General features: G+C 41.3%; 4 protein-coding genes across 6 annotated transcripts in view; 3 read left to right on the top strand and 1 right to left on the bottom strand.

Annotated features, from left to right (window-relative positions):
• Positions 1-19,392, top strand: part of LOC124405808 (adenylosuccinate lyase) — a 28,559-nt gene that overhangs the window by 4,304 nt on the left and 4,863 nt on the right. The window lies entirely within an intron of this gene.
• Positions 9,365-12,795, bottom strand: LOC124405813. 2 transcript variants are annotated; one of them, XM_046881034.1, is made up of 4 exons: positions 12,423-12,795; positions 11,416-11,639; positions 11,160-11,345; positions 9,365-9,961 (listed from the first exon to the last, which is right to left on the bottom strand). In XM_046881034.1, the coding sequence occupies exons 2-4, from the start codon at positions 11,503-11,505 to the stop codon at positions 9,740-9,742; spliced, it is 498 nt and encodes a 165-aa protein (XP_046736990.1). In that variant the 5' UTR covers positions 11,506-11,639; positions 12,423-12,795; the 3' UTR covers positions 9,365-9,739. The 2 variants fall into 2 exon arrangements, with proteins under 2 accessions (XP_046736990.1, XP_046736991.1); XM_046881035.1 differs by having other exon boundaries at positions 12,619-12,795.
• Positions 15,326-17,083, top strand: LOC124405817. 2 transcript variants are annotated; one of them, XM_046881040.1, is made up of 4 exons: positions 15,326-15,723; positions 15,796-16,447; positions 16,620-16,758; positions 16,861-17,029. In XM_046881040.1, the coding sequence occupies exons 2-4, from the start codon at positions 16,295-16,297 to the stop codon at positions 16,932-16,934; spliced, it is 366 nt and encodes a 121-aa protein (XP_046736996.1). In that variant the 5' UTR covers positions 15,326-15,723; positions 15,796-16,294; the 3' UTR covers positions 16,935-17,029. The 2 variants fall into 2 exon arrangements, 1 of the variants encoding a protein (XP_046736996.1); XR_006929140.1 differs by having other exon boundaries at positions 15,336-16,044; positions 16,376-16,758; positions 16,861-17,083.
• LOC124405818 lies at positions 17,542-19,032 on the top strand. The gene is made up of 3 exons (XM_046881041.1): positions 17,542-18,093; positions 18,194-18,352; positions 18,429-19,032. Exons 1-3 carry the CDS (start codon positions 18,040-18,042, stop codon positions 18,669-18,671), a joined length of 456 nt encoding a protein of 151 aa, XP_046736997.1. The 5' UTR covers positions 17,542-18,039; the 3' UTR covers positions 18,672-19,032.

Raw genomic sequence — 19,392 nt, 5'->3', positions numbered from 1 at the left:
TAAGGTTATAGGAACTGTTTCTAATTCGTACAGGTGTACAATTTCACCTGATTTATCGTAATCTTAATCGACGTATTTACAGAGAAACTGCAATGATCTTATTTCCGTAATGATAAATTATACCAGTGAGAATAAATTATCCAACACATGTTATTCGTGCTATAACTGAACTTTTTTTTCTTGAAAGCTCATCTGGTTCAGATTATCATCTCAGTATCATTCACCTGCCTGAAAAATAAAATTAACCAATGTACTTGCTGAGGTCTTGTAAAGTTAAAAATACGTGAGATAATCAACAGTATTTCTGCCAAATCCTTACCTATCGCATCATTTTTTACTGGTCTCGTACATTGCATATCTGCATTTGCAGCACCCTTTGCATTTCAATTGACCAACACTCGGGGTCTGAATACAGATATTTTATCAAATAGTTTATTAATCGTTACCCAGAAATTCTCTATTTTCACAACAAATTCATCGATAAATTTCGGTTACTCACCTGACGAAAAATCGCTTTAGAACACGAACAGCATTTTATATCACCTACAGGTTTGGCCGTACATCGCTGCGGTATCTTTCAAATCAACGTTGAAATTAAATCACACGCAAGATTATGATCAGAATCAAAAAAAAAAAAAAAAAAAAAAAAAAAAAAACCAGCCAGCAGTGTCGTGTAGTTAATTAGTCAAGCTCGTGTTACCTTTATTAAATGCTTGTGAGCGCAGTGACGGCATATATATCTTCCAAAAACATCTTTGTAGTAATTGCACGGGCACTGGAAGGCCTAATTAACAATTGAAAAGAGAAAATTATTATTTAAAAAAAATATCAATAGCTTGCGAATCGACTGCAGTAGCAAAATTCTTGCGATCCTGAAAACTTCAAATTTACCGAATTCGTCGTTTCTCCGGAATCGGAACTCTGCCTGTTACTTTCCGGCAAACAAATCGAGCTGCCCAAAGGTCGGTTTACCTCCGCAAAAGTGGAACTGAGATCGATCAAATTGGTTACAAATCGTGTATACATCGTTCACTAAAAATTTTTCTGTAACATGAAATAATTCAGGGGTGGTAGTCAGTCATTTTTCTCACTATCAGTCACTTTTTTCAAGAAATAAAAAGCATCTTAGAGCATAAAAAATTTGGTTACACAATTTTTTTTCCACGCGGTAAAACCACTAGACAAAATTTTGGTTCTCAAGTTTTATAGTATTTTTGCCGACAAAATCAGCCTCAGGTTTATTTCGGAAAATGAACTGTGATCACATTGCTCACTGTTTCTGCATCGACATGTTTCGTCCGAAAGGATAATAAATTCATAAATCTATAGTCATTGTCTGTCCTTTAATTATTGTGCAACAATTAACTCTGACGAATCACTTTTTTAGGTCTGAAAGTCACCTTATTCACTTTTGTGAGACGATTTAACGGCTACCACCCTTGAATTATCACGTTGATTGGTTTTTTAGAGAAAATACAATTCTACATACCTCAGCCGTTCAAACGACGACGTACAGGTAGATGCGATCGATTTAACCTTGTTGTTCCTTTGAAAGATATTCCTCTGAGACGTGGTTTCACTGTGGCTAAAACGGCGAGAGATGATCTCTCGGTTAATTTTTCACCTCTTTTATACGCTTGGTAATTTTTACTTGAGAAACTCACGTGGGATCCTTTTTTATTTCTGAACTCGCCGGTACCTGAGATTCCTGATCGGTACTCGAGGCTGAGACCCCGGCATTTTTTGTTTGAGGGATGTTTGCTTTGTCCGAACTTCGCGGCGTGAAGAAATTCATTGGAATCGGTGCTACGGAGCTTTTTCTTTTTGACCCTTTCGAGTCTCGTCCAACTTTTCCAGTTGCGCTATACTTTCGAATGAAAACGCGTGAGCTCTTACAGAACTTTCATCAGGCATCGTTTTTGATTATTTCACTGATTACGGGTGAAACGTAAATACCTTGCGTTTTCGGTCGGCGCCGCTGAAAGTCTGGGTGACGCAGCTGAACCGACGACAGCATCATGTTCCTCGACCATAACTTCCCGTGAGACATTCCTTACGATGCTGAAACGTCGGTGTTGAATTCTTAAGCGCCAAGCAATAAAATTGCGAAATCAAAATATCGCGAAACTCACTCCAGGCTCTCTTCGATCGTTTCAACGGTCCTCGAAACTTCGCATGATGAAGATCCTTGCGTCGACGGTGCTTCCGGCTTTGTTACATTCAAATTTCCAGGTAACCCGATGTCTTCACCCTGAACATTCGCTTCTTCAATACCTCGCTGCCCGTTCAAAGATCCGCGTTCATCCTGAGTCGTGACGTTAACTTTTTCAGAGCCTTCAACGTTCGTTCCCTTCTCTCTTTTGGAAGAATAAATACAAAAATGAAGTTAATTTCATCTCCAGTTCGCGTGATAAAAAAATCATTCGGGGACTCACGTTTGCTCCATTTCCGTATTCTGGCACTTGTCCGTGACCACGATCAGCTTGGCCAATGGTGTCTGACATTTCTTGCTCTTTCTGATACAATGCGTCAATGTCGTTCTCGTCACCGGGTTCGGGAGGCCGGCTTTTTGCGCAATCAAACCAGCGCCGTGCGTCGGACAAGGGCCTCGAATGCAAAACCTCGAATCGTTACCGAATCACTGTAATCAATGGTCTTACACTCACGAGTTTCGTAGACACGCGGTGGCTTCTTGGCGATGACAAGCGTGGACTCGGTTGCATCTAAACCTGAAACTGAGACGATCATGTCGTTAATCATCGCTGTTTTCAGACCTGATTCGCCGGCTTCGTTTTATACTCGAATTTGACTTTGGTGAAGTTCCTCTTTCCACCAGAGCCGGAGTTTTCCAATTGGCTGGTTGACCTGAGTCTGAAGAGAACCTGAAGACAGCGAGATTCAAAATTTTTTAATCATCTTGGAAGCGCGATACGCGGGTTTCGCACTCACAATCGTAGACTTTGAATCATTGCCAAAACCGACGGACAGATTCCTTCGGGCGAGTAATCCAGGGCGGCTGAGCAAACTGGGCACGGCTGAAAAGTTTGGGCGTGTTTCTCTTCGACGGCAGCAATTGCCTGGAAACGTTTGACAGTACATTACCTACATATGTATAAACCCCTTGAAACGTGCATCAAAAGGCTCTACGTACCAAAGTTTCGTGATCTGTGAGTTTCGCTGATTCTACATCCTCCGTTTGAGTCTCTGCCGACTTCACGTAGACGTTTGACTCCGGATCTGTCGGACTGTCGACGTACTCTCGCCGGGGACCAACGCCTATCCAATTGCTACTGCTTTGGGTCCCAAAGTTCCCGGAAGCACTTGATCGCGTATTGTTCCGACTAACGCAGGTGGAAACGTCGCACGTGATTGGCTGAACGAGAAACAACGAAGGACTTAATTAGGTTAGACAGATGCTCAGGTCATCGTTATAAAGGCGTTTTTTATCATCCTGCAGATTGCTAACATCGTAAGACTTGCTGAATTTCGATTGAGTCTCCTCGCTGTACTCGTCGTAAGCTGGTTTCCGGTAGAGTAACGTCACGCTTTTACCGGGGACACACGGCAGGCACTTGCTCTTCAAATATGTGTATCGCCAGTACCTGTACAGACGGATATTGGTGATCCAACGAAGTGTTTTTCAACGCTTCAAAGCTTTACGTTCCAAACTACTGAACGGAGTCCGAAAACTTGCATTATCATTATCATCGCGTCGAGGAGAAACAGGAGGGCTCCGATCAGACACAAGATGATTAGGGCCAAGATCGCATCGTTGCGCGATCTTCGGTAGAGGAAAAAGTAGTAGACAACTTGGGCTGCTAACATGAACAGGATCAAGCCGACCAAGTCAACGAGAAATATCTGTTGAGAGGGTGTTTGGTGCTTTTTGGGTTTCTAATGTTTGCTGGTTTGACGATAGTTTTAGAGTCTTATAATCACCGGCAGGTCAGGTGTCAAAAATCCGCTGATTTGTCCAACGGTGTCGATGCCCATGATAATCGTGAACGTCACGAACATCATTGATGAAACTATCGAGGTCATGGTGCCCAGCGGATTGCCCAGTCTTATCCACATGAATGTTGTCAGCGAGAGGAGCATGATATCGATGATCTATTCAAGAGTAAAAATGCTCTTTATTTATTAAGGGTTTAATCCGACTTGCATTGATGAATATATGTGAAACGTTTTAACCAGGATCTCATTATCGTAACTGTAGTTGATCATTTTTCGTACGAGTTGGATCAGCCTAACAGGCCTTAACGAAATCGGTACTCTGCTTTGACACCAACGCTGCTCTTTCGGGGAATTTTTCGCGTATAATGTTTGTGACTCTGATGGACAAAGAAATAAAACAACGTTATCGAGGTCTTGAATTATATTTCCCTCGTCTTGGTGATCCTCAAGTGATTTTAAATGATAAAACCAGCCTAAGTAATTACAGAATTGAATATTAAACCATTTTTTATCACCTGGAACATCGCCACCAGACATGTTTTGTTCCATATTGTCAAAAGCTCGAGGAATCACTCAGCTTGAATATACTTGGATTTATAATCTACTGAGAAAATTAATTTTCCTTCGATTAGGTAGACAGTTTGACACTTTTATGACGTACTTCGACATTCGATCTATACTTCATCTTCATCCCTCCACTTTCTTTTTGTTAAAAAAAAAAAAAAAAAAAAAAAAAAAAAAAAACGCCAAAACTGAACATATTGCCAAGTTTCACGTGTTTGCTCAGTATTACAATTATTTGAGGTAGATAAATTCGTGCGTTATACACACAAACTAATTCGCAGGCATATTTTATTCAATTATCAAACATAGGATAAATATACGATATTTACAATCCCAATTATAAAGGAAACGTACATCAAGGAGTAAATCTATTTTTCATTTCGGATCTTGATAGTGTTTTTTCGAACTCGGTTTATGGCACACCGTTCTCGGAGGGCAAAGGTCTGTCGCTGACGTAGATTCCGTACGTGAGTTTGGCTGGATTGCTCTCACGGTGGCTGACGCTGCCGAACTGCAACTGCACCTGAAATTTTTTTATTCAACGTCATCTTCTACCCAGTACAGCACATGTTTCAAGAAAAATATCATGGCCATCTCATCGGAAAAAAACAGAATTCAACTAACATGCCGAAGCCTTGCGCGAGGTGCAGGAACGTTGGACAAACCCCGAAAGTATCTTGCCTACCGCAAATTCCGTGTCCGGGACTCCAGTTGCTTGCACATACGGGACATTTTGACATCGTCTGCGATGGTTCCTCCTTCATATCGGCCATGACCTGGGGACCGACGCCAAAATTTTTTAAAAATTCCGCGCACGTGATCGTTGCACTCGAGAATACCGCAGAACTTGCAATTAATCGCAATTAATACGTACCAACGACTCGACGTCCGATACCATCTTCTGTTGCGGTGGCTCCGTTTGCACCTCGATCATCCTGACGCATACACCCGATGGTGCGTCGACCGGGCAGTCGACGTATTGACGACGATGTCCGACCTCCACCCTCCGGAATTTGTGCAGGTTAACCAAGTCGGAGTGAGATGGTCGCTGGTAGTCACTGATGCTCGTCGTCACGTCGTGAATCCCATCCTAAGACACACAGTTTGCGAAAGTTCAGGTGATGAACACTTGTCCGAAGAGCTTAGAGCGCTGATCTAATTACTTACATCGTAAACGACTGGGTCGGACATCCTGACTGCCTGCGGTGAGAAGTCGTTGCTCCGTTTGTAAATTGTAGTTACGTTGTTGGTCGGAGAACCGAAGGAACACTCCTCTACCCTCATGCAGGATTGACGCCAACTCCTGGAGAAACGTTAGCGTGATAAAATCTGATTCGTCGTTCCGTGTCACCCGGTGAATTTTAGGTCTTACAAAATCATTAGAGTTATGTCCAGGAGAAAAAGGACTGCCTCGATTATACACAAGATCATGACCGACAGGAGAAGGACATCCGGATGCGCCAGGTACAGCAGGATGTAGACGCCTTCCGCCGCGGCGGCGAACATCAAAAATCCTATTACGACGAACAGGAACATCTATTGCCGAGAAATTAATGAAACTTGATGGAAATCTTGATCTGTATGTGCAAGGAGGATCATAAAGTCAAAGTTACGGAAGGAAAAGACAGTTTTAACTCTCACCGGCGCGTCGGGTAATGTTCGTCCTGCTAATTGACTGATCGTGTCGATGCTGAGGATGAATAGATAGGTTGCAAAGAGCGTGATCAAAACTATGACAGCTCCGTCCGTCAGCAGTTCGTTGTGTCGTTCCACCACCATGTAAATGCTCAGCACTAAGAGACCCACGAGGATGAGCTTGTTGGGTGAAAATTCGAATCTTTAAGCCTCGATAGAACTTTTAGAGATTTGATTCGAATTTAAGTTGATACGTGAAGAGAAGTTTTTCATGCGATGAAAAAGTACGAATGAATGAATGTTTCGCACCAGCTCAACGCTTCTCAGAGGTCTGGATATTTGATGCATGCGGCCACACCAGCATTTCGGTCTCTCAGTAACGGGCTTGCGGATTTTTTCGCTTCTCTTCACGCTTGGACATTCGTTTTTACTTTTGAAATGCACCGTCGACGAGCAACCTCTCTCTTGACCCTCTGTCGAAAAAGAATTTAAAAAAATATCATTCATCGTTAGCCAGAGTACCATTTGAAGCTGATACGATCATGCAAACAAATATACAAAGAAGTATAGGTTGAGTGTGTGAATTCCAAGTGAATTTTATTCGAACTAACCCATGACAGAAAATTCCGATTTCGGTTCTGTCAGTCTCCCTCGCGATGCTTGCCTGAGATCCTGGTCTAGTCGATAATTTCTTAAATTAACTTAACTTTGTGATATTTACTGAATAGAAATCGGTTAACTGCTTAAAGTATTCAGAGTCTGACATTGATCTAGCGATGACAGGTCGTTTCTTTTGTTTTCATGAAATTGCATTGGTTGCCAAGTTGCAATGTGCACGTGACTATACGATTTGACACATTTAGATACTGATCAGTAAATTGATTCCTCTTATCGTCAATTTCTTGTACATGAGACATGACTGTTACTTCATTACGCTGTGATGATTTTTATTTACGTCAAAGTTGGTGGGATACAAAAATGAGTAAAAATAATTATATGTCTAACGAGCAAACGGGACTCGGAGTCGATATTTTGCTGCACTTTAATAGCCGTAGAGAAATATGAGTAGGACGTCGAGGAGATACAAAACCGCGCAAGTGCCTGACAGGCAAATAATCAACAGAAGTTCCCAGGATGATCTTCTCCACCAAATAAAAAAAATACCACCTGCAGCGATCAGGAACGATAAAGTGCCAACGACACCGAAAAGGAACATCTGAAACAGCGATACGCTAGTTAAATCGAGCCAAGATTTCTGCCATTCTTAGACAAGACTGGGCTAAAAAAATCTTCAGTAAAAAATAAAAATGTGGACCAAAACTAGTGGAGAATTACCGGCGTGTCAGGTATCGGATCTCCGCCAAACTGGCTTATGATATCGATTAAAGCGATGAACAGGAAACTGCCGAAGAGAAGGGTCAGTAGAATTGCTGGAACGTTGTCGAAAGGAGTTGGCTTGTTTGAAATGGACCACACTGTGATGCCGAATAGAATCGCGACGATCAACTGATTGAAGAAATAAATTATAGGGGCGATTCCCTTCTCATTACAATTAAGAAAAACTCACGAATTGAAATATTCGAATGGGTTTTGCCATGGGAAGGGTTACGTCGTCGTCCAGTGTGCCCATCGATGGTGCGCATCCCTGTCTGAGAGTAGGACACGATGGATTCATTATTTTTGTTCAGGTTCAATCGGGATTCGAAGACCTGTTTCTTTGAGTTATTGGTTTTTTCTCATCAGCGCGACACACAACGCCGATAAACCGATGTAATAAGAGTGAAACATTTTCTTTTGCACTTGCACATTCACTCTCGGTAACGTCGAAATCTGGCGTTGGATACATTTTGCAAATTTGTTTACTCTGAAGTTTTCTCAAACCGTTTTGCGATCTCTAGCGATTTTTTATTTAGTTTGGGGAGGTTAATTGAAGCTGATTTCGAGGTTACATGTAACAGTACGGCTGAGTGTTGAAGGTTCATCTTCAAATGCAAATCTGCAAAATTTCTTGTACGATGCTGCACATAGGAATTAAAATAATGAACATCCTTAAGATCTAGTGTTGTCATGAGCCAACTTTGATTGATCATTATCATGACTGTACCACTGTCCTCCAGTTTAAAGTATTCTTATTCAAATCCCTCAGATTCAAAATTAACTTAGTCGACACATATGGTTTCAGTACAAGAAAAGTCCTGGAAACAAATTGACCTTCTTCCGCATAGCATTTTTGGATCATATCTTTTTATTTACAGTAACAGCTCAGTTTGTTCTGAAATTCGTTTTCTTTTTCTCACTGACCAAAGTGCTTCATACGGTATAGTAATTATTTTCCCGATAATTTATGATATTAATTAACATTATTCGAGACATTTTTTATCTTATTATGCAAATTTTATTTATAAACGCATGAGTATACAAATATCTACAGTAAGTATTATGGAAAATATGATATATATGTATATATATATTATATTGTATAATATATGTATTATAGCGCGTTGTACGTCTTATAACAATCTACATACAATGTATAGTATAAATACAGATTCAACCATTGGTAGATAATTATCATGCCTTTTTCAGTACGTTGTTTAACAGTGGAACATGTTACGACCCCTAACGTAAGGCACAATGAGGCATACCCTTATAGGATGTGGACGAAATTGTCATATGTGCTACGTTGAAATAATAATAATAATAATAATAATAATAATAATAATAATAATAACAATATACCTGTATAAGTAAATTATCGAATAATATTTTTTTGTATTAAATCGAATCTATCAATATTTCAGTGCTCGAATTTTCGTTACGTTGAAAACGTGACGGACTTTGTTTTTTAACACGAGTTCTCAAAAGGTGAGGTAATTAAATACAAATTGCGTGGGATACTCAATGTTGAAAAGCGCATTGACTTTCTTTATGGTTACTGTGCGAGCATTGCGAGCTCGATGCGAACACTAGCGAGGTGAAAATGAAACAAATAGTATGTAATAATAGCTGCGATTGATACATAGATTTTTTTATAGGGCTGAAAGTATATGGCGCACAGCGAACAATTATTACAGTTGTGGACTAGTTATCGGTTGTTATTAAAACTGTTGAAACATGTTTCAAGTGAAATGTGTCGTATGAAGTTTACGGCTTATGCGTGTAACAGCATGATGTAGCGATAAGGCAATATAAGGTGTGTGCTTACTCTGAATTATGGTAACTAACAAACCTATATTATTAATAAATAACAATTGATGAACAGATTAACGATAGTGAAAGAGGAAAAACGATTTTGAACACTGGAAATTATAAATTGTACACCTACAAGCTAATTAATACATTACTTAATTTATTAATTATACTGACAACGGGACTAATTTAGAGGTATAAACGGGTAAAAAAAAATCTTTGGCGTTTTTGGCCAATGTTCGTCGTCGTCTGAGACGATGTGGTTTATGTATAAGACTCGAGTCTCTTTATATTACGTCAGAGTCCGCGTATAACGTTGTATGTCGAAGTGTATAAGTGAAATTTTTTTATTTCGTCATCTTCTTCTTTGTTTCCTGACGTTGTTCCATTGATCGCTCTACAAATACTGGTGAGTGATGTAAACGTCGACGGCGAAGACCGCCGCGTCGACGAAGACGAATACCGCCCCCGATATCAGCATATCCATGTACTGTTTGCTGGGGAAGGTAGCGTTGTTGGTCACATCGACGTAGTTTCCACGAAATTTTCGCCAGTTGTGAACTATCACGCTTCCGGCAACGACGAAAAGGAAGGCCCCAATCGCGGGAAATAAGACAGCCTGAAAAATGCAGGAAATGCAAGAAAAACAGGATTAGGCAGCACGAAGATATCGCTGTTTCAGATGTCCGGTGTGAACGATAGCCTAAGACTTGACTCTTTATGCTCGTCTAAGTTAAAAACTGGGTCACGTTAGGTGGACTCGTATGCCTCTCCCTACGCATGCTCGATTTTCTTGTGTGCATGTGCCTACTCATAACCATTTCAGTTTAATAGCACGCGGTTCGGATTATCAAACAAACAAACACGGCGTGGCATGGTTGAAATAGGTGAACCGTCCGTACCTTGGGGGAGAAAATAAATTGCATATTGGTACACGACCTGGTGCATCCGGTGCAGAAATGATGCACTTTGACCGCATATTGCAAAACGTGAACAAACGGTCATGACAAGTTAAGTCTCTAAAGTAAGCATAGTTGTGACTCATTCATGGTGCGATCATCAACGCTGATGAGTGCCGGGCACGTAGGTAACCCGCGAATTTTCAACGTGCCATTGTCATGATGTGCCAAATAAACGGTGCCTCATAATTGGGACCGAAATATGATGTAATTTCGTACCGAGAGCCACGCCTGATATTCTTCTCTTAGTTGATTTAAAATTGCTAGGAAATTGTCAAGCGAGTTGTATAATAAGAGACTGTGGTTGAATAGTGTGTAATGCGTATGGCATCTCATGATAGGTAAATGCATATTACAGCAGTCCGGGTACGACGTCGAGTATTGAATCATATATTTCATCTCGAATACCTTGGAAAGACGAGAATTGACACACGTGCAAAACGGGTTTCGTTATGTACACTTGATACGCTTGTTTGCTTGAATATCGATTCTATTACAACTGTCTAACTGTGGAAATGAATTTTTAAGTCAGAGTTAATTTCACGATGGTATCATTTAGTGTTCATTCATGTACATTTCATGTATTTGCATAAATATATATAAACTTCAGACGAAATCGGGAAATGAGGCCTCGATAAAAAAAATGCTAACGGTTCGTTTCGTTCTCCGATTTTTTACCCGTAATACAGGACATCCAGAGTGTAATACCAAATATTGAGTAACGAATGACAGACATTGCAAGTATGGCTAGCTAGTGAGGTAAGTTCAAACTCGCAATTGTACTCTATGTACTCGACAATTATCATCTAGTCTGTTACGCAAGTGCGAACAGGTATAATGATAGTAGCAAGTAGTTACCGTTTTCTTTGGTATACGATCGCCCATGAGGTATCCAACAATGAGGATCATGTTGATCAAGATGTATCCGGCTATCGGGACATAGATTATACCGACATCGTCCAATTTCATTAAAGTCTTGGTACCAATCCTATGAAATGAGTTGAATGGATCGACGATCAGACCGATCGCAAAGATGGCCAGAATCTAGACAAAGAAAAACAAAATCGATTAGAAATCATTGCGTGTCAACGCGAAGTATCAAACGCCTGCTTACCACTTCGAGGATTTTCACGGCGATGGGAATCAGCTCATTGGATGAGCTCTCCTTCGACTCCTCCAAATCTGGAACGGGGTCCTCGGCCATCCTGACCCTTTGGTGTCTTGCCTTGCGTTCCTCCAGGTTTATCGATTTATCGATCGTTTTTGGAAAAAGGGTCAATCCGCCGCGGTTTGAGCTCTTCCTTCACTATTCGAGACGAATTTGCCCGCAGCTTTCACCTGCAAAGACCGCGTGCACAGTAATTAGATATCATCATAATTCAAGACGATGCCCTACGTGAACGCACTCACTCGAGTGTCGCAGGAATACTAGAATTTCCCTTCATCTACGACTACCTAAACCTAAACCTAAACTTATATACCCTGTTACGTGGGGCTACTGCTATGCCCCTTTATACCATGGTGTCGAATTCCCTCCTACTAGATACACATCGGAAAAACTGTTCCGCTCTCTACGAGCAACGAACTCGGTGATCACGCCTCTCGTACATACAACGTGATTCAGAACGCTGTGTTTTGTTCCCGAATCAACAGTTGATCGCTTCAAATGTCCGATCATCAAAAACCCAGAAGGGAACAACTACGAACCCTAGAGACGTCTCATGCAGAAAAAAGTTGCAAATTAAGTGCGGTCAACTTTCGCGCCAATAATGTTTCCGAAGTGGAAACCCGCGATTTCAAATCGTTTAAAATAATTGTTTGTAAAATATGAAGGCAAGTTTTTCTGACAAACTATTGTGCTCGATACGATGCGTCACCATCCGTATCCCGTTTCCTGTTCATAGTCAGTGAAGACGAAAGCGTTTGTCATGATCGCGGCGTTCCGTAGTTATAATGGATTTGAAAATATCTTAAACGCGACACACCCGTGGCTGAAAACAGTTTCACGTTGTGAGTTGAAGTGCACTTGGAACTTTAATTACGAGTAGCTTTCACTGAATATTTCCCCACAGCATAAAAATCGCAACGTGTTTTCACTGTAATCCATGATCGGAGCGGTACCTTGGAAGACACTGGATGTAGTTTCGGCACTTGTACACTTCTCTGGAAGTGAAGTACGGACAGGAATTAGAGGATCGCAATCGGTGGTGCAGCGAGCCGTGGATGGTCGGTTGTACGACCTAAACGTGAAAGGGCCACCAGGTTTCTCTGAGTTCCATACAACGGAATCAACGAACCAAAGCAAAGCGAACCTCACCGAGGACCGAGCGTTTTACTACACGACACACGCGAGACTGAACCCAGCAGAGCGTCGATCGGTTGCAGAAGGCTGCACAACTTTGACTCACAACTCCCCTCGACACTCGGTTGTGCCCTGCGCCGTCAGGCCTCCACGAACTTCTGCGCCATCACGACGACCCGCGTCCTCCGACCGTGTCGTCGTTCTCATCGTCCACGACTTCGTTATTCCTAATTACTAATTACACCGAGAGAGCCACTTCATTGCAACGATCGCGAGATCAGTGGGTAGGTGTGGCATCAGCGTCGTCGACGAATTTGCAATTTCCTCTTCAATGGATCATCATCATCATCATCATGCTCGACTTACACGATAAAGCGAATTTTGGTTCCTGTTTTGACATTTTTGATAGTTCTCATCATCGGAGCCATGATGATTGACCAATCTGCTTCCTGCTGATTGGAAAACCGATATTCACTCATTTGGTTTCTTTGTCCACCGAGGTGAACGTTTTATAGGTAGGTATAATTGGTCAGTCAAGTTACTTGGTACCTAGGCACCTAGGCTTGGCCATTTCCTTCGACATGCATTTACCTACCGCCTATTTTCTAACTGTTTACGTTCAATGCCCGAGCACGTATTCCGTGACCCACATGGTTTGAATGAAAGCTTGTTGAATCGCTCAGCGTTCTCTTGCGCGTACTACGAACCGTAGGTGTATTGCATAGAGTAGTACGCAACACGCAACACGCAACACGCAGTGTGCGGGAAGGCATGAGTGATAGTCCGATGTTGTTCTATAACGGTAAAATTCAATTGATGCATGAATTCCCGAAATATCACGTGGGCCGAAAGGCGTTAGGCGAAGAACCTGCAGCTGCACAAAACACGATAGTTTTACAGTTATTATATAGACACACGCGGTATTCTACGTCGGTGGACTATGGAATTTCGTTCAGAGAATCGCATCGATCCGCTGATTGCGTAATCTGGCTCACGAAAACGGAGTGTTCGCGGACGAGGTGCGGTTTCCTCTCTACTTCTCTCTCATTTTCTCATTCGCTTATTCGATGGCCAAGGTTACGTTTCAGCAAACACCAGTATTGATTCACTCGTTAGAAATTAGTTTCACCAGCAGAGATTATCAACCGATAGTAACAACAAAATCCACGTGCTGCATGTGTCATAGGGGGTGGGGGTGGGGGGGGGGAGGGGGGGATCGATCCACCTGTCCCCAATTCAACGCACCCTTAATACCGCGTGAAACTCTTGAGTTAATCCGCTAATGAACGAGCTGCAGTAACCAATTATCACATAAGAAAATATTGTTTAATATTTCCTGAAGCTTTGGCTTATAACTCATCGTCTCATTTCACTCCTCAGATTTACAGTTAAATCAACTAAATCTGACACGAGATTAACTGGTGAAGCTGAGCTCATGCACTTACTGTCAATTGACACCACACAACAAACCCGAGAACTGCATCGTTCCGGTTAACAGCTAGAGAAGCAATTAGAATGCCCTTCATGGTGTCGTGAATGAGTGTCAACCCCCGTCTTGCTTATTGTTGAATTGAACGAATTTTGAGAAGGACGTTGGAGGTAAAACCTTATAACAACTCTCTCACGAAAATTAGCAGCTGTGAAATTCGCGCAATTAGTCTCTTCTTACGGAGAAGTCATTTACTATTTATATCAAAGTCGCGAACCTAGGTCACCGTTAATTTGTTTATCATTTCACGACCTTATAAGCCACTTTTTTTACAATTTGTGTAGTAAACTTTTGGAATACCAGATGAAAAAAGGTAAAATTTCTTTTTGTCGTTGCAAACAGTACGGAAAAAAATTTACCAACGAATAGATGGAGCTTGGATCGTCCTCGAAGTGCAAAATGTTATGTTAAGGACTCTGGACCACAGATGCATTTTTAGCTAAGTCACTCGCGTTAATTTTATGCAGCATGCCTTGTCTTTCGACTCTCAGGATGCAGAAGATCGCTCGGCTAACTCGGGGTCAAGTCGGGTCAGGAAATTACGGCGTGGGTGCTCGTCATCCGGTACTAAGAGCGGTCACGAAGTCAAGTAGATCAATTAGTGCAACTTGGCGTCGTAAAAGGTTGCGCCCGCCTGGGCAACCCCATCTGATACAGTCCGACGGTGTCCGATCCGCCTAGGTGGCCGAGATGAAGATGAAGATCGTATTCATGCTTGCACTGGAATTGTGGAATCTGCTATTTATCGTCACAGGAGGAACCTGGCGCCAATGAAGAATTTCATCCTGATGCAGGCTTTAGGCTAGCTCAAAACTTTTTTCCGCAGTCGTCACCTCGATTCTTGAATTTCCTCATTAGCCTGGCATCAATTATGGCACTTAGAGATGTCCCAGTGACCCATTTAATAAAGAAGCTCTAGGTGCTGTGTACAAAGCATTTTTCAAATTCTATTCTCTACTTTATCATTTCACATCATTCAATTATTTTACAATAAATACTCTGGCATCCGTCTGTGATTTTCATGGTGCTGGTTAATCGGGTCTTCAACCAAGGCCTGACTCGGCCATTGAAACACGTAATGAACGAAGTCTATAAACAACACCGTGGCGTTGATCAGACACGAAATGGCCAAGAGCAGTTCTTGCCACCTGAAAATCCCCAAAAATCAGGCATCGAGACTAGAAGACACTGTGACTTGGCAAAAAGCATCTTCAACGTCTTACCCAATTGTTTTGGCATCTCCTACTACGCTGGTGAACCACGATGCCCATTGGTACATCTCGAACACCCCGCATATGAAACTCAGGATGCATCCGAGACCGGCAAGCACCGTTTCCTACACTTGGAAAGATTAGTGAATGGGGTTATAATGCACTTGGAGAATTTAACTGACAGGTTTATTATGCAGTCAAGTTCACAGTTCACTTTGTATGTAGACACGTGAGACGAGGCACTCACAATGAATGTATGTGGATACCCCATTGCGTTTACCGATATTTCGGAGAAGTTGACGATTATGTACCCGCTAACAAATGTTGGTAACAGGATCCTGATCCAGTTCGGATAGAAGACGAGGACTGGTTGGACATAGCCGTAGGAGGCTAGACAACAACAGCACTAGGATATATCGAGTTAGAAAACCAAATGTGAAATGTAAGCGGAGGTTGATCCATGGATATATACATATATATTGCGGTTTTTAGCCAGTGCGGGTTATCTCACCAAGGAAATGAATTTACACGCCAAGGATAAGTCCATCAATCAGTCAAGACTTTCACGTGCAGTTCTACGCCGAGCACAGAGCATTGACACATTTTTGAAAGGCTGATAAACTCATTTTATTCATTAACGAAGAATGCACAAAAAACAAAGGAAAAAAAAATGTTGTAAATGAGAAATGGCGAAGGTTGGAATTATCATCAGCTGTCGAAGATTTAGTACCGCATTGGCACGTGACTTTTGCAAAGGTTCAGTTTTGTTTTGGCGTCGAGTCGGCTTGTGGCAGGCGCGAACAATAAGTCAGAGCGAAGGACCTTTACGCAAAATATTTATTCTGTGTAGGTATGAAACAGTACCTTTTTATTGCACACCCGCATCGCGTTTCTCAACGGTCTTTGCAAAAATGGTCGCGAGGGCGTCGGAGCTTCTGAAAAATCCCAACTTTGTGCTGAAGATTATAGAGCTGGTATTGTGCTCAAAACCATGATTCTGCCAAACGCCTGTTTCTGTGGTGAAAGGAAATACTTTTCGCGAAATTTACAATCATTTGCAATTTTTGAGCAGGTCCTAGTCCTGGTTGGTTTCGTCTTGGTATTGCTTCAGGATAGATTCACCTGGCCAAATAGCTTGACGATGGTGTTTTGTATAGACACAGGAACGTATATGATTTTGTTGACGGTTATTTTGCTAGCCTACGTCCTAGAGCAGCCACATCATCTCATCGTTAGTTGACAGTAAAAAAGAATAGAATGAGTCCTGCCGGAAAATTGGAAGCTGCAATGTCTTATAAAAGAAATTCTTCTCAAAGGAATTGAGGTTCACGATTATTGGCGTCGTCGTATTTGTGATTGGCAGTATCATGGCGTTTCGTAACTACGAAGAAGTTCAAGATGTGTCAGGCGGACAAAACTCAATGCTCGATCTTCATCTGGGCATCATTCTCTCGGGTTTGTTCAGCCAGCGTAAATATAGAGCAGAGTAAAGCTATTGACAAGACGTGAGATTCTCTGTAATTTTTTTAATATTCTAAAGTGCATTTTCATTTTTAGTCACTGCTGTTGTCATGGTCTTTGACATATTCCTTGGCGTGAAATATTTCGGCGATGTCATGAGCCGAGACTGAATTTCAGTACGAAGTTGGACGCCAATGATTCAATAATGAGTGGCTGATTTTTCTTCTCTTCAATGATTATTTCTTACATTATCATAATCAGATATAATGGAAACAGTGAGAATAGAAAGAGCAAATGTTCAGTCAGGAATGTTATTTACTTCTGGATATTTCTTAAGACCTCTATTTCTCATTATCTTTGAAAGATTTATGGATCATCAGGTGGTCTCGGTGTATCGCGACTTCCTCCTGACTCCATCTTCATCCTCGTCCTCATCATCAGTTGAACTGTGCGTCTCGATTACTTCTGGTGAAGAATTACATGCCACGTCCAGAAGCATGGTGATGGAGCATGCTTAAAAAACTTAACATTATGTAAATACCATAATCTTTATTTAAAATAATGAATAATTATTCATCTGCTTACCGCACGTCCAGAAAACCAACATTCCCTCGGAGACGTAGTAGTAAGGCTTTCCATCTTTCGTCTCTTTCTCTTGGAAGACGAAAATTCTGAGAATCATCAGAGTAGCTGACAGGAAATTGAGGGCTGATCCCAATCCCGTGAAGACAACGGACTATATTGAAAAACAATGTAATCAGGAAATGAAACGTCAAACCATTTACGGTTTTTTACCACAAAATGATACGGCTTTCCAGACAGCCCGACGAATATCAATGCAATTAATATTAAGATGTAGCCCATCGTGCTGGCGACCAATAGCGTGAATACAGGAACGTTCCAGTAGCTCATTCGCGAATTACTCACGAAGATAGAACCGATGGCACACAAGCCCTGCAGCGAACGTATAATATTTTTACCGCATTCAATCAGTGTCGAGTCTCATTACGCGATCAGTGAATGCGTATGCTTGCGCTTTTTACTTACGGCTTCGGCTAACTTGAATCCGATTAGTCCGTAGTTGACAAGCTCAATTATTGCCATAGCGTTAAATATTGCGTCTTGCAGATATACTTTTAGGCTAAACTTCGACGCTGACAGTTCGTTTCTTCAAATTTTTTCAACGATTTTAAGTGGCGTGAGATCCAGGCGAGAAGATCGAACCTTCGTGAAAATTGAAGTGACGATTGGAAGCTTTGTAAAAATTACCTACCGATGAATCCGGTTTTTTTTCGCAGCAGCAAAGTGTGCACGAAGCTACTGGAATGGGTTAGGAAAAACAAATAAACGAAGTTATTTTATTTCGTAACAAAACTCAAAAAATTTCGCGTTTCCAAATTTCCAAGAGCAGATCATATTTCAAAAATAGATTACATGTTTGGTGTCCATCGTCGCTGCGTGTTTCATGGATGTCGATTCTTGGCCACGAGGGGCATTGGTTGTGGCGTTAATGTCATGTGGCACCAGTCTCGTGATCACTACTGTCTTCATCGTGTCCCACGTGACCAGAAAGGTCCACGAATTCAGTGTACGTATGAATCAATGAAAATATTGTCTCGACTCTATAGACGAAGTACCAATGCAGCTATTATACTCTCTTTCAGGAAGCCGTCTTCGACGTTTTATGTATAGCAATTTTGGTCGCTGGAATTTGCGTGTCGGTGAAGCAGCGAAGCGGTAACAAAATCGATGAGCTCTTCATCGGCCTCTTGGCTCTGAACGTCCTTTTTTTTCTCTCGGACTTGGTCATTTACCGGATAGTATACGACCCCGTTTTGTGCTGCTGGATAGCGGTGAGGCCCGTAGAAAAAACCGACGATGATCAGAATGAGCGCGACGACAGTTAGCTTCAGAGAAATCGCTACAAATATTCGACCAACTTTTCTTATAGTCGCATTAATTTCATACCCATCAATCCAAAATGCGCGTTAATTTGAATGTCATAGGTTGATGGAAGTCGAAAATTTTAACCCTGCGTCAGCTTTATTTTTAACTCAAACACACGCTCGGGTTTATGGTTTCATGCATATACATTATGTAATGTACAAAAAGATGAAATTGCACAAGTTTGAACACCTGTTAAGCTATCGGGCTGTACATGAATTCGCAATCTTATGCGACATGTTTGATCGAGTGACTCGTTACAGAATCGAACGCTTCTGCACAAAGCGTGAATGGGGCGATCGGTAGATTGAAAAAAAAATGAAGTAAAATATAATTGGGTTGTTATAATCGTTAATTGTACTTATGATACGTAAAATAATACATATTATATACCTACATCATATAATGTAATACCTTATAGATATTCAAATTTATGTATTATAAAAATATTACAATTTCTAACTTGTACTAAGATTTTGCATAATATTTCGCGACAATATTATATGTTTGATTCAGGTGTTATAAACACACGATAAGTTTTCTTAAATTCTCGGTAAACTTTGCTGAAACGTCATGTCCGGTAAAAATAAAATTAAGTGAGCTTGAAAAATCTGTCACAGAATATATAAAGTTTAAAAATGTTTTCTCGATTATAAAAATTGTGCAAAAAATGTGTGATGAAAC

The sequence above is a fragment of the Diprion similis genome, chromosome 4, assembly GCF_021155765.1.
Source record: "Diprion similis isolate iyDipSimi1 chromosome 4, iyDipSimi1.1, whole genome shotgun sequence".
Taxonomy (NCBI): domain Eukaryota; kingdom Metazoa; phylum Arthropoda; class Insecta; order Hymenoptera; family Diprionidae; genus Diprion; species Diprion similis.
Note: the sequence above shows the minus strand (reverse complement) of the source record. Positions and strands in the feature narration are given on the sequence as shown.

What these genes read in the sequence shown, in the direction of transcription:
- LOC124405813 (XM_046881034.1), bottom strand. Translation starts at nt 11,505, where the DNA reads ATGGCCGAGGACCCCGTTCCAGATTTGGAGGAGTCGAAGGAGAGCTCA. An exon ending in CCGTGAAAATCCTCGAAGTG is followed by an intron (nt 11,346 to 11,415) that starts GTAAGCAGGCGT and finishes TTCTTTGTCTAG; the next exon opens with ATTCTGGCCATCTTTGCGAT. An exon ending in ATCGTATACCAAAGAAAACG is followed by an intron (nt 9,962 to 11,159) that starts GTAACTACTTGC and finishes TGCATTTTTCAG; the next exon opens with GCTGTCTTATTTCCCGCGAT.
- LOC124405817 (XM_046881040.1), top strand. Translation starts at nt 16,295, where the DNA reads ATGATTCTGCCAAACGCCTGTTTCTGTGGTGAAAGGAAATACTTTTCG. An exon ending in GGCCAAATAGCTTGACGATG is followed by an intron (nt 16,448 to 16,619) that starts GTGTTTTGTATA and finishes TTCTTCTCAAAG; the next exon opens with GAATTGAGGTTCACGATTAT. An exon ending in TCTGGGCATCATTCTCTCGG is followed by an intron (nt 16,759 to 16,860) that starts GTTTGTTCAGCC and finishes TTTCATTTTTAG; the next exon opens with TCACTGCTGTTGTCATGGTC.
- LOC124405818 (XM_046881041.1), top strand. Translation starts at nt 18,040, where the DNA reads ATGAATCCGGTTTTTTTTCGCAGCAGCAAAGTGTGCACGAAGCTACTG. An exon ending in GCACGAAGCTACTGGAATGG is followed by an intron (nt 18,094 to 18,193) that starts GTTAGGAAAAAC and finishes TTTCAAAAATAG; the next exon opens with ATTACATGTTTGGTGTCCAT. An exon ending in GAAAGGTCCACGAATTCAGT is followed by an intron (nt 18,353 to 18,428) that starts GTACGTATGAAT and finishes ACTCTCTTTCAG; the next exon opens with GAAGCCGTCTTCGACGTTTT.